General features: G+C 44.2%; 1 protein-coding gene across 3 annotated transcripts in view; it reads left to right on the plus strand.

Moving 5' to 3' along the window:
* Nucleotides 1–14463, plus strand: part of SNX4 (sorting nexin 4) — a 499472-nt gene that overhangs the window by 390735 nt on the left and 94274 nt on the right. For all 3 annotated transcript variants that reach the window (XR_015308499.1, XM_086957435.1, XM_086957434.1), the window contains one exon: nt 12569–12668. Coding sequence is in view for 2 of the 3 variants with exons in the window: in XM_086957435.1 (XP_086813561.1) it covers nt 12569–12668 (100 nt within the window). In the remaining variant the exon portion in view is untranslated. The remainder of the gene's footprint in view (nt 1–12568; nt 12669–14463) is intronic.

The raw sequence follows: 14463 nt of genomic DNA on the forward strand, positions 1-14463 counted from the left end.
TTTTAAATGTGTTTCAGCGTGTGGGAGGCATTTTTAGCTGAGGCATTGATATGCTCTTTCATGTTCTGGTTTGTGTCATGTGTAATCCCCAAAGATTTGACAAAGTTGAAGATGGATAGTTTACAGTTTAATGAAGTGGGGTTTTTCAGCCAGATATCTATGTGAAAGGACCTTTCTTTTAGTTGGATGAGGAGTTCGATTTTGTACGGGTTGCGCTTAAGAGGGTTGCTGGTTAGCCAGGATTAAACCGTGGAGAGAATGCTGTTCAGGTGCTGGATGTCTTTACCTGACGAGATTTTATTGTAAAGTTGGATGTCATCTGCATGGAGATTATCAGCAATTCTGGCTTGTTGCATGATCATAGTCAAAAAACGATCCCCTTGTGAGCAAATATTTAACCACCAACACTACCTCTCACATACACTACCAGTAATTCTCATTCATTCAGGGTGGACCAACCCACGGTAGCAAGTTACATGAAGTAAAGAATCAAATCAGTGCAAAAATATGTAGTAATAAGTTTTACTAAATCTTACAATTTATTAAAATAATATACATATAATATCAAATCACAGAGTTAAAAATCATACATTTCAAAGACAGATTTAATGTTTGAATATATTATTCAGATTTTAAAACAAATTATCACAATAATCGAAACAAGTTAAAAACCATGACAACCCTCTATACTGTGGGAGGCGTATAAGACAGTGTTCAGGGGTCAGGCCATAGCTGTGATCGCAAATCACAAAAAGGAGCACAGGCAAGAGGCCCTTGGGATAGAGTTAGGCCTCGAGAGGGCCAACACAGCCCATATGGCAAACCCCACAGACGACACGCTCCATGAACTCCAGATTCACCAGCACCGCCTTACAGATCACATGCGCAAGGTCACGATGTCGGACATTGTGGCCACACAACACAGGGTATATGATATTGGGGACAAGGCCAGTAAATTGCTGGCGTGGTTGGACAAGAGACAGGAGGGGGGGAAGAATATCCTACAACTTACGGACCCACAGGGCAACAACCACACCCGCCCCGACGAGATAGTAGAAGTCCTCGCCGATTATTTCGCCTCAGTTTACAATCCAGAAATAGTGGTGGGGGAGGGGGAGGTCCAGACTGCTCTTGCGCAAGTTCCCTTGCCAGAACTGACACCAGAGATGTCCGAGGATATAGACGCGCCTCTTACGGTGGAGGAGATCCAGCTGGCTATAGGCGCCCTTCATCCAGGCAAGGCGATGGGCCCTAACGGGATTCCCATTGAATGGTTGAAAGTCATGGCCGAATCCTTAAGCACGCCCCTACTCAATATGTACGAGGAATCTAGAACACAGGGTACACTGCCGCCAGATCAGCGGATGGCTACTATTGTGGCGATACCGAAACCAGGTAAGCCCCCCAACGAATGCTCATCGTATAGACCGATCTCCCTTTTGAACCCGGAGGCCAAAATTATTGCCAAGGTGTTGGCGAACAGGATCTTGCCGACTCTGTCCCACCTGATCCACCCGGACCAATCCAGATTCATGCCACACCGCAGCACTGCCTTAAATCTCCGCAGGGTACATGGAGTGTTGGCGCGAGTTCCACTACTGCAAGAACCGGCTGCCATCCTCTCCTTGGACGCCAAGATGGCGTTCGACATGGTGGAATGGAGCTATCTTTTTGCAGTGCTCGCACGTATGGGTTTTGGCCCGGTGTTCCTTTCCTGGATACGAATGCTGTACAGGGACCCAGTGGCGCAGGTGACGGCCAATGGCCACATTTCAAGAACCTTTTCCCTAGGCAGAGGTACACGACAGGGCTGCCCGCTTTCGCCCCTACTCTTCGCATTAGTTTTAGAACCACTGGCGGTTACGATACGCACCACCCAACTCCTGAAAGGAATACAATGGACCCCGTTATGGGAGGACAGAGTATCCCTATATGCAGACGACATGCTGATCTATCTTACGGACCTGGAAGAGAGTCTCCCTAACCTCCTGGCTCTCTGTACAGCTCATGGGCGAATCTCGGGTTACACCATTAACTGGGCCAAATCCATCATTTTTGAACTGCGGGGGCCTGCTCCCGCCTCTCCCGGACTCCTGCCCACTGGAACTGGCGCATACGTCATTTAAATACCTGGGGATTCATATCACCCGGAATGAGGCGGATTTCGCACGGCTCAACCTGCAACCTCCCTTGGCCCGGCTCCGAGGGGACGTGCGCCATTGGAAAGATCTCCCCCTAACGCTCCTTGGCCGTGCAGCGCTGTTTAAAATGATGGCTCTGCCACGTTTCCTATATGTGCTGGAGAACGCCCCGTACTTGGTGCCGGATAGCTTCCTCCAGAAAATAACGGCGCAGATTTCGGGCCTGTTATGGGGCAACCAGCCAGCCCGCATTTCTCACGCCAAACTAAACAGGGGATGGTACGACGGGGGAATCGCCCTCCCAAACGTGCAGCTGTACTACTGGGCGGCCCAGCTCAAAGTCCTTAACCAGTGGATACATGCCCCGCAGGACGACCCAGCATTCAAGGCTGACAGGGCGCAACTGGGTACGAACAGTTTACTGGCCCCACTGTACCACCGTGGAGTGGCGGCGAAACTTAATGGGCCTACGAAACATACAGTCCGCATATGGTACAAGGCGCAGGCAAAGTTGAAGTGGGATGGCATCATTACGAAACTTACGCCCCTGTGGGACGCGAAGGCGTTGGGCCATTTGCGGCGCTCTAAGGGTTTCACACAATGGGACAGCATCGGCATCTCCACGGTGGGGGACATGTGGACGAGGGAGGGAGTGATCTCCTTTGCCACTCTGCAAGAACAATACGAGTTGGGGAACACAGAGCTCTATAGATACATCCAGGTCCGACACGCACTGCAGGCAGCGATCCCACCCGACACATCCCTGCCCGAATCCTCCCCTCTGGAGGATCGTCTACTTACTGACTTCATGCAAGAGGGGGCGACATCGCTGACATACCGCAAACTGATTAACAATATGCCTGATCCACTGGGGAAACTGAAGGACAAATGGATGGTGGAAGTGGGTGACCTGGATGAAACTGACTGGAACACAGCCATGGCATCCCCACGTGAAGCAGGCATATCGTCTAAATTTCGCCTGGTGCAGCTGAAAATCCTACACAGAATCTACTACACCCGTACACTGCTTCATAAACTGCACAGGGCGGACCATCCATATTGCCTTAGGGGCTGCGGGGCAGAGGGGACCTTCATTCACACGATGTGGGAATGTCCACTGATTGTCGGTTACTGGCAACGGGTAGTGCGCACAATGGCTCAGGCACTTCGCACCACCCTCACTTTAGACTCACGGCTCTGCCTGCTAAACATATGGGAGCCGACTGACCTCACCTTTTATGCAAGGACCTGGGTCACAGTGGGGATGGTAACAGCGAAACGGGACATAGCACAGAAGTGGGGATCGGCTGATCTCCCCACGCTGCCCCAATGGCTCCGCAACATGGACATGCTTATGTTGACTGAAAGGGCGGTGTACAAATTGAGGGGTAACCCACGTAAATGGAATGGGGTGTGGAAACCCTGGAACTCCTATAGAGGGGATATCTGCGAACCACTGGAAGAGGATGACATCGAAGGATCTGAGAGTGACGAGGAACATTGATGGGGTGTATAAATGTATATAGGGCGTGTGCAATGGAATTGGGTGGGACCTGCCTTGGGAGGTAGTAAGGGTGGGCGTGGTAATTAGGGGGCTTTGATACAATGCACTGCTCTCTTTGCAGATGGACTGTGCTACGAGTGCCGAAAGCTACTATTTCAAGTACGTGCCGGACTAAGTGTGCTGTTTTTCCTGTTTTATGTTTGTTGTAAGATAAAAAAGGCAAGACTCAGACGAATAGTAGCCAACAAAACACAAAATCGCAAACTGTATTTCTACGACACATATAGATCCCTATTCATCACATCGCCGATAAGGCCTGAAATGCTTTGCACTAACGTGGGTGATATACGTTTTGTCATTACTGTATACTGTATTACTTCATTCACCCAGTACTTAATGTGTGATAACGCGAAAGATGAAGCTGTACATACTATCTTTGTTTTGCACCAAAAATAAAAATTAAAAAAAAAAAACATGACAACAAGTGGGACAAAAAAACAGCAAGAAAAATTATTTTAAATCAAGAAGACATCACCATAGTCAGATAAACAGATAAAACAATTTGAATGCACACAGCTAGAACAGCAAATTCCTGTTAGATATTAATCATAAAGTGTTGCATTTGTCATTGATCCGTGATGTATTCCAACACAAAGCATCAACGTGTTTCGGTGGGTCCAACGTAATATCTCCCCCACCTTCTTCAGGAAAGTAAAATTCTTCCCACCTCGTTTCAATAATTTTAAATAAAAATAGAATAAAACAAAACATATATATATCATGTGATATTAGGAAGTTACTAATGGCGCCATCTTGGCATGAGTATCCAGGACGGTAACTTTTATAGTAAAGATGCAGAACCCTACCTACAAAACTAGCGTGCAGCCACATCATTAACGTAATTCCAGCAATATATTCGAAAATTAAGTAAAGACCCACTAAGGGCTGATCTCGATTCCTATTATGGATTTAAATAAATGTGGCCCGTAATAAAGGGAAAATTTCAGTGGCGCCATCTTTAAATGAGAAACAACGGACGTAGCGTAGGATAGAAATATATAGCCTTGTTTATCGGCTTTGCGATCAGCCACATCTTTAACAAGATTCCCATAAGTTTTAAACTATCAAATAGACACCACTGAGAAGAAAAGAAGACCCAATCTATACAACCACTCATTGTTGTTCTTAATATAGAGCAACCTCTTCCGTAAATGTAAATTTGGAGTCAAAAGAAACGGTAAAGCTACACCCACATGGCACTCACTAAGTGTCCTACTATCGATCTAAAGGTTAGTGAGATAGGTAGTATTGAATTGATATCATGACAATGCGATATGAAAAATACATTTTCAAATGTCACATACATTTTCAATAGCCTAGGTTCTATAATGACTGACTAACAATGAAAACCCCCCTAAACCTGATATATGTATACCTCAGAGATACCTGGCTAAAACGGGCCAACCAGACATTCCTCTTTGGAATTCAGGCTTTGCGCAAAGTATTCAGAAAGGAAATGTACCATTGTTCTCGAGATTTTCTTTTGGTATCAAGGTTTCCATCTTGTCTGCCAATGGTTACCTTTTCTAATATAAACCATCTTAAATCGTTCTGCTTATGTCCCATTTCAGTAAAATGAGAGACCAATGAGGCATTCGCCTTTCTTGTTTTAATAGCTGACCTATGTTCCTGAATCCTCACCCGTAGTTCTCTACTAGTTTCACCCACATAGCCTAAGACACATGGGCAAAGCAGTAGATAAACCAAATTTTTACTTTTGCAGTTATTCAGGGTTTTTGATCTTAGGTGTCACATGTCCATTAAACTCCAAATCTTTTGACTGTATGCACAAAGCACATATATTACACGTGCCACATTTCACATTCAAATGGCTCTGTTGTTGCCAAGAGTTTTTTGAGTCTCTCTATGGTCCTCACGGTACGTGTGTACCAGCTCATTTCTGAGATTCTTATTGCGTTTAAATGCAAACAATGGTTTCTCTCATATACGGTCTTCTTCATTATTAAGAATGTGCTAATTTTTTGCTCACATTTGAGTATTTACTTACAAACCCCAACTTATTCTTGTTTTTGTTATTCTTGTCTTGTTAATGTTTCTCGAGCATGGCTTCTCTATTATAAAACCTGGCTCTTTTGAAATTGTTGCAGGATCATAGCAAGGGGTTCCTTATAGAGGTTGAATAGGGTAAGGGACCGGATTCATCTTTGATAACTCCTTGTGCGACAGGTGTTGCTTTTGAGGTAGCGTTGTTTAGTTTGATTAGCTGTGAATGTTGGTTCAATAAAGCAGCAAACCACTGAAGGACAGACAGTTCAATTGATGCTTGCACGCTGTGAGAGGGTGTTTAGGAGAATGCCATGGTTGACATTATCAAAAGGTAGCTGAGAGATCCAGGAGGACTAGAAGGCAGGCTTGGCAATCATCTAGTGATGTGTAGGTCATCAGTAATGTTCATTATTGTAGTCTCTGTATTGCAGACCTCGTTGCTCGGGGGGGGGCACCCTTGGTGTCGGGTGGGGAGGTGGGTTGCACAGGAGAGAGTTCAGTGTTAGATATTTTTTCAGAGAAGAATTTTGGGGATTCATTGCAGTGCTTAGTAGAGTCACTAATTGGGTGTTGAGGGAGAGAGGAGGTGTGCTGTTTGATGTTGAAAAGATCTTTAGGTCTGTTCCTAGACCAGTCATGGTGAGTTCGGAAGAATGAGGACGTTTCTCTGAAGATTTGTTTTTTGCTACCAGTTTTAGCAACGGTGTGATGAGGGGAGGTCGTCAAGAAGATCTGGTGGGATCCCTGTGAGGAAAAGGGGGCCTTGAATGACGAAAAGCACTGGTGGCCTATTGGTCTTTCCAGGTTCTTGGTGGTTACAGTATCTAGGAGCCAGGGGTTGTGAGAGAGTTAATAGGTTGGTCTGCAGGAGAGCCCTTTGTATTTGAAGGCATATGTACAATATATATACCCACGGCGTAGATAGGCTGTCATAGCCAGCATGGACTATTAAACATTGGAAAGCAGGGTCACTACTACACTCGCGAGGTAGGATAGGTAGCATAAGATAGCAGCATCGTCTTAAAATAACAGAATATGCATAAAATAACAGTATTGACATAAAATGGGCAAAAAAAAATGTATGTTAATTTTAATTTGTAAGGCGCAACAGCTACCCAAAAATGGGTTTCCCGGCGCCAACTAAAAAGGACCAGAAGGAAGGGACGATTATTGGTTAAACAGCCACATTTTAAACCTTTTACGGAAATTCTCATATACAGTTTCATTGCGAAGCGACGCAGGGAGAGAGTTCCACAAAGTGGGGCCTAAGTAGGCAAAGGATCGACCACCCATGCGTGACAGTCTTATTCTAGGAAGCGAGAACTTCGCCTGAGTGGCAGAGCGGAGCGCACATGAAGGCAAGTAGGGGTAAACCACAGCCTGGAGGTATTGCGGGGCCACTCCAGATTTGATTTTAAACATATAGCTCAGGGTTTTGAACTTAATTCGGCTCTCCACCCTGAGCCAATGAAGGTCATGCAGAGAGCCTGAGATTGAGGCAGTTCTGGAAACCTGACAAATCAGTCTGGCGACGGAGTTCTGGACTACCTGTAGCTTGCGTGTCACATCCTTATTTGAACCCAAATAGAGGATGTTACTGTAGTCCAGTCTCAAGGTAACAAGAGCCTGGACAACGGTTCTCTGGGTAGAGCTGGGAAACATCCAGATAATCTTTTTAAGCCATATTAGTATGGTAAAGCAAGTTGCAGCCACCTTCACTGCTTGGTTTTTCATAGGCAATAAATCATCTATGATGAAGCCTAGATTACGAATATGGCAAGAAGGCTGAGGAAAAGCACCCATTTCAGTAGGCCAATGTTGGGGGCCCCAAAGATCTTAATTCTTCCCCAGGATCATGACCTCAGTTGTCTCCCCATTGAGTTTAAGAAAATTAGCCTACATCCAAGATGCAATATTACGAAACCCTAGCTGGAGAGCATATGTCACAGATGTTCTCACCGCAGAGAGGGAGAAGATAATCTGGGTGTCATCCGCATAGGAGAACTGGGACAACCCAGCCTCTTCTGCAATGTTGGCTAAAGGTCTGACATACACATTAAACAATAAAGGGTTTAAAATGGAGCCATGAGGTACCCCATAGAGGGAAACATGATTATTGGAACAGGCAGTTGGAGAAAAGACCTGGAACGTCCAATCAGAGAGAAAGGAAATAAGCCACTTAAGTGCTGGTCCAGTAACACCCAAGGATCGTAAAGCTTCCACTAACACGATGCAAGACACCGTAGCAAACACTGCGCTTAAATCAAGTAGTATGAGGGCCACCATATCTCCCAAATCTAAATGATGTTGCAGCCTTTCCGTGACTCCAAGGAGTGTCGTTTCGGTCAAAAACCCTGCTTTAAAACCTTATTGTGATCAGTGTAGAAACGTTTGTGATTGGACAAACTGTGTTAATTGAGAATTTATGTGCCTTTCTAGAATTGTTGAGAAGGCCGGAAGCAATGAAATAGGCCGATAGTTTGAAGGCTGCTCCGGATCAGCATTGGCCTTCTTCAGAAGAGGAAGCACCATTGCGTGCTTCCACTCTGGGGGAACTGTTGCTTCCTGTAAGGAGGCATTCAGAAGTTCCATGATTATCAGGAGTGAAGGTGTCTCAAGCTGCTGAAACACAGATACTGGAAGAGGATCACAGGCTGAACCAGATTTAATGCTATCTAAAATCCTTTTGTAGGAGTTCATAACTAGTGACCACCGGGATTCTAGTTTGACCATAGATACGGGTACTTCTTTATCTCAGTAAGAGGTTGCTCTGGCTGCAAGAGAAAATGAAGGTGTTTTCTGAAGGAGGTTATCAGGTTTCCTGTCCTTCATTTCAGAATATATTTTCTCCACTTTATGGAGAAAAAATGTATCCAGGTCTTCACATTGCCGACTATTTAGGGCAGGAGGCATGGCTTGGGTTTCGGAGCCAGAGAGCTCTTTGACCATTTTAAATAGTGTCTTACAGCAATTCAGTGCACTAGAAATGGTCGAAGGGACATATTCGGCACGAGCTGAATTACAGAGTTTGGTAATCTTTTTTTGCCTTTTTCTATTCAAGTTTGGTATCAGACACATTGTTCCTCCTCCAGCGTCTTTCCAAAACTTTGCATTTTGTTTTCTCCATTTTTAAGTTCTCAGTGAACCAGGGTGCAGGAGGACGATGGTTGTTCACCTTCTTAATAGAAGGAGGAAGACCGGTATCAGTGGCCTTAAAAAGACACTTTTGGACAACACCCTAAAGAGTAGCCAACATTTATTTAGCTGTAGGAGCATTGGAAGATAAAAGCTTATTAAGGACTTCAATACCTAGTTTTCCCCAGTTCCTAGTGGGTTTGCTAATATTAGGTGCAACTATAGGTAAGTTTGCTAAAATCTCAAAGCGGAAACTGACCGCAAAATGATCAGATTAGCATAAAGGGAGAGCTGGTGAGCATTGAATTTTGGACAGACTGGAGAAAATAGGGTCCAGTAGATGGCCAGCTACGTGAGTGGGACCAGAGTTGCAGAGTGTGATGTTTAATGCAGCCAGATCAGAAGTAAAGATAGTGCTGTTCACACATGCAGGATCATCCAAGTGCAAATGAAGGTTGCCCAAAATCGAGAAATTAGCGGTATTTATGAGAAAAGGTGTTATTGAATCTGGGAAGGTTGAAGCCCATCACCATATAGGCATAGAATAGCAAGGAAGACGAACAGTGTAGACAAAGACACAATATACGCGCAAGATGAGAAGATGGGGTACAATACCAAGTTCTGACATAGATATGCTCACGCTTCCATATGGGGGTTGTAGACAATTGTGTTATCATGGCGATTAATTGCGTGAGGGTGTTTAAAATGCAAGGAAATCCCAGATCAGAATCAAAAGAAACAATGCAGGAAGTCCCCAGTTCAGAGGGAGGAGAGATCATCATGCGCAAAGAACCCCTAGGTCAGAGGCACCAGAGACATAGTGCAGGGAGTCCCCTGTTCATAGGCAGGAGAGAGCGCCATGCGCTCTGTGTTCGTCACATAAGGCAGAGATTGGCATGTGAACAAGGGGGGGTGCTCTTAGGGAGTGAGGGCTGTCAGGAGGACATAAGTCACAGTGGGAGCAGTGGGCTCACATAGAAGGATTTTAAACAAATTGATGTGAATTGTAGTAGAGGGGTCTAAGGGGCAACAGTTTACTTGAAGAGAATATGTGACGTTTTTCCGCATACAAATACCCACATACCATCACTCCGCAAAAATGATTCCGCAAATACTATCACTCCGCAAATTAACACAACGCAAACTTTTACAACGAATATGCCTTTACCACGCATGCCTTTACAACGCAAAGGCATGCATGTTAAAGGTATACTCATTGTAAGGTAAGTGAGTACCCTGCAATAAAACACTAACCTACACTACACAAACACTACCCCACATTACACCAACACCAAAACACTACCCACTACCCTACACTACCTTACACTACACTAACACTACCCTAAACCACTACCTACACTACCCTACACCAACACTACCCCACACTACACCAACACAATCCCACACTACACCAACACTACACCAACACCAAAACACTAACACTACCCTAAACCCTAAAACACTACCTACACTACCCTACACCAACACTACCCTAAACCACTACCCTACATTACACATCCACTACCCTACACAAACACTACCATAAACTCTAAAACACTACCCTATACTACAAAAAGACTACCCTACACTACACCCACACCACAACACTACCCTTACCCCTAAAACACTACCGTACACTACACATACACTACACTAACACGACCCTAAAACACTACCCTACTCTACACATACACTACCCTACACAAACACAACCCTAAACCACTACCCTACACTACACATACACTACACATACACTACCCTACACTACACAAACACGACCCTAAAACTTAAAACACTACCCCCTGCATGACCCTACACTACACAAACACTACAACACTACCCTAAAACACTACCCCCTGCATGACCCTACACTACACAAACACTACAACACTACCCTAAACCGCTACCCCCAGCATGACCCTACAATACACAAACACTACACCACTACCCTAAACCACTACCCCCGCATGGCCCTACACTACACAAACATTACAACACTACCCTAAACCCTAAAACACTACCCCCAGCATGACACTACACTACACAAACACTACAACAATACCCTAAAACACTACCCCCAGCTTGACCCTACACTACACAAACACTGCAACACTACCCTAAACCCTATACCACTACCCCCAGCATGGCCCTACACTACAACACTACCCTAAACCCTAAAACACCACCCCCAGCATGACCCTACACTACACAAACACTACAACACTACCCTAAACCCTAAAACACTACCCTAGCATGACCCTAAACTACACAAACACTACAACACTACCCTAAACCCTAAAACACTACCCCCAGCATGACCCTACACTACACAAACACTACAACACTACCCTAAACCCTATAACACTACCCCCAGCACGACCCTACACTACACAACCACCACAACTCTACGCTACACTAACACTACACAATCACTACCCCAGCACGAAATAAACCCAAACCCCCTTACCTCTCTCGTCGTTGTGCTTCCACACTCCTCCTGGTTCCATCTTCTTGAAGTCTATTTTTTTTCACAACGCATGTGCATTTACCATACATGCCTTTACAAAGTAATTCGTTGTAAAGGCATGTGTGGTAAATGCACATGCGTTGTGAAAAAATGCGGAGTGATGGTATGCGAGGTCAAAGACCTCACGGAGTGATGGTATGCGGACTGAAAGTCCGCGGAAAAAAAGATTCGGAGTAACCGTGCCGTACCCTTCAGAATATGTGACGTTTTTCCGCATACAAATACCCCGCATACCATCACTCCGCAAAAATAATTCCGCAAATACTATCACTCCGCAAATTAACACAACGCAAACTTTTACAACTAATATGCCTTTACCACGCATGCCTTTACAACGCAAAGGCATGCGTGGTTATTACACTTTCTTTAGGTCGCCGAAACTGTCCTGCTCCTTTATTATTTTTACATTAACATGCTCCTAGAAGCATGGACGCCTCGGCTCCCTGTCCCCGGGTCCAACAAGCTGCATGCTTGCAGGGGATCGAAGGAGGCAGTGTCTGACCCAGACAGCGCCTGTGAGCCCCTGCAGCTAGCCTAGGTTCATTATCTGTCCTGCAGGCAAGGATTGGGCGGTGCTGAAGGAGCAGGTTAGGCTATTATCTACATGCCCTAAGTGGGAAATCCTTCCCAGTTGTCCCACAGTATAGCACAATCTTCGGTGAGACACAGTGATCGATTCTCAGCCCCAGGGGCCGGTCAAGCGCTGCGGGCCGGAGAAGGCTAACAGAGAAGGACGGCAGTGGCTCGCCTCAGAACAACATGGTTGCCTTTTACTCTCTAATCCCAGTCTGGCAAGGTGCAGGTGCTCAGGGGATCGAGAGAGGCAGTGTCTGTGAGACCCTGCGGTTAGTCCAAATTCAAATTGCCATCCTTCTGAGGGAATAGGCTGCACAGGTATAACAATGGAGGGGCTTTGCTGGGGATTTACGCCGTTGGAGATCCCTGACCCATGGAGCCTCCGGTGGGAACTCCTTCATGGTCGGCCATCTTGGTCTGTATTAGAGTTGTTCTTACACTTAAGTACCTTTGTTGTTGTATATACTTTTTTTAATGACATTTTTGACAAATTACATACTAAAGTAATGGTATTTTGAAAAAAATGCACAAACTTTTAGAACTTTTTTTTCGTGTTGTAAAAATGTTGGAGAAGTAAATTACAGTATTACATTACTTTTTTAATTGATATGATTTCAGGTCAGTTTGCCGGAAACATGAACTTATACAGTATGATTTGGAGATGGCAGCCATGGATCTGGTGTCCAAGAAACAACAGTGCGAGGAACTGACAACAGGGGTAGGATGGCTTTTTAGCACAACACTTGCATCTTGCACACAACCTTTTTCCTACAACATTTGAAGTTTGAAGATTATATATAAAATAATGAGAATTAAGTAGTTCCTCAAATCACATATAAACTGTTTACAATGTCTATATCCTCCAGTTTATCCCCGCCCTCCTGTACATCTGAGAAAAGACCATAGCTATGAACACTAACATGAATATGCATCAGCATTAGATAAGATGATGTGGAAAGAACAGTTCTGAATGATAAAGCAATATGGACAACAGTCCGACAAGTTTCTAGATAAGCATCACAAAATAGTTATAATTCTCATAATGTTTGGGGCAAGATAAAAAATATTGAGTCTTTACTCACATAGCCAAGTTATTGTTTCTAAATTAAGTCTTTTGTTGAGCTGTAAGGCTTAAATAGGTTCTCAAGTTGTGTCGGTTCTCTAGTTGCGGATGCCATATTCTCAGGAAAAAGATACATTGTCTAATTTGGAAATACTGTAAATCTCCAATTTGTTGAGGTAGAAATGCTTATTATGTCTTTTCCCAGTTTGAAATAAATCCACCCAGATGCTACCTTCACCATTCTCCATTTAGCAGAGTGTCTGTCTGGCAAGGCTAGTATATAATTTGGCTTATGTTGTTTTGGTTTATAGTGTAAAGTGATCCTGCCTGCAACTTTTTTTGAGAAGTCTTCCAAATGTGCTTCCAAATTTAAGTGGCTAACAGGAGTTTGACACTGGAATCTATGTTGTTCTGATGAATACATCTTCCCTGCAGATTCCTCACCTTATAAATTATCTGTCCAGGCTACAGACTGGTCTTCAAAATGTTTTCATTAACAGTATCCTCTAGACCTGAGTGGCACCTCGTGCGTCAACCATCACTCTGCCACCAGATGTCAGGACACTGTAGTATATTAGGTGCAAATGCCTCAAAATGATACGCTTTTAGGACTGCATTACATCTGTATATGGTTTCTGGGCCTGCAATTCCTGTGCCTCTACCCATCCAATATCCACCTGGAAGTGGAAAAACAAACTGTTTTTGGCAAAGTCCTGCTGCAATACACCATGTTGTTCCTCTTCACCCCTAGATGAGTCCCTTGCTAAAGCATGATCTTTCAAAAGATCTTCTTATAAAAATCATAAAAAGCACCACAGGAAGAATCCATTTTCTTCCTGGAGAAAACAATCTCACTCCCAATTTTATTTATTTTATTTATTTATTTTTAACGTTTTATATAGCGCGGACAAGATCTTTGCAGATATCAGAGTGCTTTACAGAAACAGGAGGTAGGGTAGACAAACTCTTGAAAACAATATAATATTCGGTAGTGAGTGAGTTGCAAGGTAGGGTAGCAATCGCATAAGAGTATACACACTAATAACAATCAGGAAACCAATAATATAGAAGCCCTGCAATGTCTTTGCTCCAGTAGTGATGGAATAAGATTATAGCACCCCAGAGGGTGAGTAAACACACTTTTGAAAACAGTATAGCAGTCAGTAGTAAGTGGATTGCAAGTTAGTAGAGCAATCAAATCATAGTGTAAACCCTAATAAACAATCTGGAAACCAATAATATAGAATCCGTGCAATGACTTTGATCCAGTAGGAATCAAACAAGAGTATAACACAGATAAACACTCAGGTAGCCGATAATATAGGATAGATAATGCTGCCGTTTTCTGGTTATCAGATAAATTCCTGACATTGAAAGATGATATCGGAGTTTTCTGGTCCATCAGGCGACCATGCACCGGTCAAGCCTTCTGGTTGGCTATGCTGAGCTT

The sequence above is a fragment of the Lissotriton vulgaris genome, chromosome 2_1 (assembly GCF_964263255.1).
Source record: "Lissotriton vulgaris chromosome 2_1, aLisVul1.2, whole genome shotgun sequence".
NCBI classification, from domain to species: domain Eukaryota; kingdom Metazoa; phylum Chordata; class Amphibia; order Caudata; family Salamandridae; genus Lissotriton; species Lissotriton vulgaris.